This window comes from Phoenix dactylifera, chromosome 2 (assembly GCF_051530095.1).
Source record: "Phoenix dactylifera cultivar Ajwa chromosome 2, Ajwa_hap1_PhDact_Kaust_v1.1, whole genome shotgun sequence".
Lineage (NCBI taxonomy): Eukaryota > Viridiplantae > Streptophyta > Magnoliopsida > Arecales > Arecaceae > Phoenix > Phoenix dactylifera.
Window position 1 is genome coordinate 56,299,330 of NC_143191.1, and position 2,053 is coordinate 56,301,382.

Consider the following 2,053-nt stretch of genomic DNA (forward strand, 5'->3'; position numbering starts at 1 on the left):
CATTAGTTTAACATCTCACTGTATGTGTGTGTGGTTGGTCTACAAAAGAGAAGGGGGCACCCATCTTTCCTCATAGCTTCAGTGTTTCACATCCAAGAGGAGCTCTGGGGATTTCATCCAACCAATGTCTAAGCCAAGGTGAGAATTCGCACTCTTTAACTTCACACGTCTTGTTCTAAAGGCTTTAATACAAATTCCAAAGCATGCTGGAACCATGACTTGCAAGTGACTTGTAAGCATGTAATCTGACTTCAGGCTGGAAGGGAAGGTGGCCATCATCACCGGGGCGGCAAGCGGCATCGGCGAGGCCGCTGCAAGGCTCTTCGCCTCCAATGGAGCGACCGTCGTCATCGCCGACATCCAAGACGAGTTAGGCACCGCCGTCGCCGCCTCAATCAGTCCCGGCAAATGTAGCTTCAAGCACTGCGACGTGACCGACGAGAAGCAAGTCGAAGAGACGGTGAACCACGTCTTGCGAACCCACGGCCGGCTGGATATCATGTTCAGCAATGCCGGAGTCCTGGGCACGGCGACACCCATCCTGGACGCGGACATGGGCGAGCTTGATCGGGTCATGGCGGTGAACGTCCGAGGTACGGCGGCGGCCGTGAAGCACTCCGCGCGCGCGATGGTGGCTCGTGGGACGCGAGGATCCATAATATGTACTGCGAGCGTTGCGTCGTGCCGGGGTGGGCTCGCGCCCGCGGCGTACACTGCGTCGAAGCATGCGGTGCTGGGGTTGGTCCGGGCGGCGGCCGGCGAGCTCGGGCAGCACGGGATCCGGGTGAATTGCCTGTCGCCTTTCGGCGTGGCCACACCCTTGGCTTGTGGGCTCAACGGCATGAGCCTGAGTAAGGTTGAGGACCTTTGCTGCGCCATGGCTAACTTGAAGGGAGTGGTGCTCAAGACCAGCCATGTTGCCGAGGCAGCGTTATTTCTGGCGTCCGACGAGTCGGTGTTCATCAGCGGACATAATTTAGTCGTTGATGGAGGAACCACGGCCGTTAATTCGAGTCTTCAACAGCTAGATTGAGGACTGGAGGGGATGGAGATGTCTTGGATTCTAAAAGCCGCTTTTACTTTTCTAAAGAGAATTTACCCTTGACAATCTTGTTGTGGATTAGAATGTGATGAGCAGAGCAGTCTATTTGTTTGATGCTAATTAATTGCTCATCGATCATAAAACGTAACTTTTCAGAGCATAGGTATTCACCTCTCCACCGCCGCTTGAAATCAGAATGCCAATCCACAGACACAAGGACAGTTCTCCATGCAGCAACAAGCCCTCGAACAAGCAGGTTCTTTCGAACTCAGGCGACCTTTCAGAAGACACATATCGCTCATGCTCAGCCATGATCGACATGAATCGGTTAACTGGATGGTGGAGGGGCATATGTTTCCATGAGCAACCCCCAAACCATGCATGTATGCTAAAGCAGAAAGCACCTGATAAATTAAAAATCTAATGTGCCAATCCGACTTCAATGCCTAAAATCATATGGAGCCTTAGCATGCAATAAATAATCATATGCAGGTGTTTTCAGAATACCTAAAACAGGGGAAATATTAGGATGTCTCACACTGGTAGGAACAGTGCCCTTGCTGAATGCAGGAAAACCAACTTTCTTTAAAAACTCTGGACCATATCCCCTAGTTAATTTTCCTTCCATTAGGAGATTTAGGGATGAAATCACAAAGTCTTCAGTCTATTCAGATGTATATTTGCAAATTAGATCTTTGATTGTGGCAGAGGAACCCCGGCAGACTCAATGCAGAGATCACTCTTAAACATGTTCCCTGATTGTAAGAAATGGTGGTGGAACCTTCAATATTGTGGGCCACCAGGCCTTCCTCTGAACATAGGGAGTATCTTCGGACTAAAATGGCATGCCATCACTGAGAATATGATGCGGGGAAGCGTGGAAGTTGGGATTCAGACGTCCTCAAACTGAAACAGCGGCTCAGATCGAGGGACAAATTAGGATCTCAACGGTGGCTGCTTGCTGGCTCGAAACAGAGCGGAAACAGCGGTGAAGATGATCAAACCTCCTGC

General features: G+C 50.6%; 1 protein-coding gene across 1 annotated transcript; it reads left to right on the forward strand.

The window, feature by feature from the left end:
• On the forward strand, window positions 1-1,108 carry LOC103723725 (short-chain dehydrogenase reductase 3b-like). Its single transcript, XM_008814742.6, has 2 exons — window positions 1-138; window positions 256-1,108. The coding sequence occupies exons 1-2, from the start codon at window positions 125-127 to the stop codon at window positions 1,031-1,033; spliced, it is 792 nt and encodes a 263-aa protein (XP_008812964.4). The 5' UTR covers window positions 1-124; the 3' UTR covers window positions 1,034-1,108.
• Window positions 1,109-2,053: the final 945 nt, after the last annotated feature.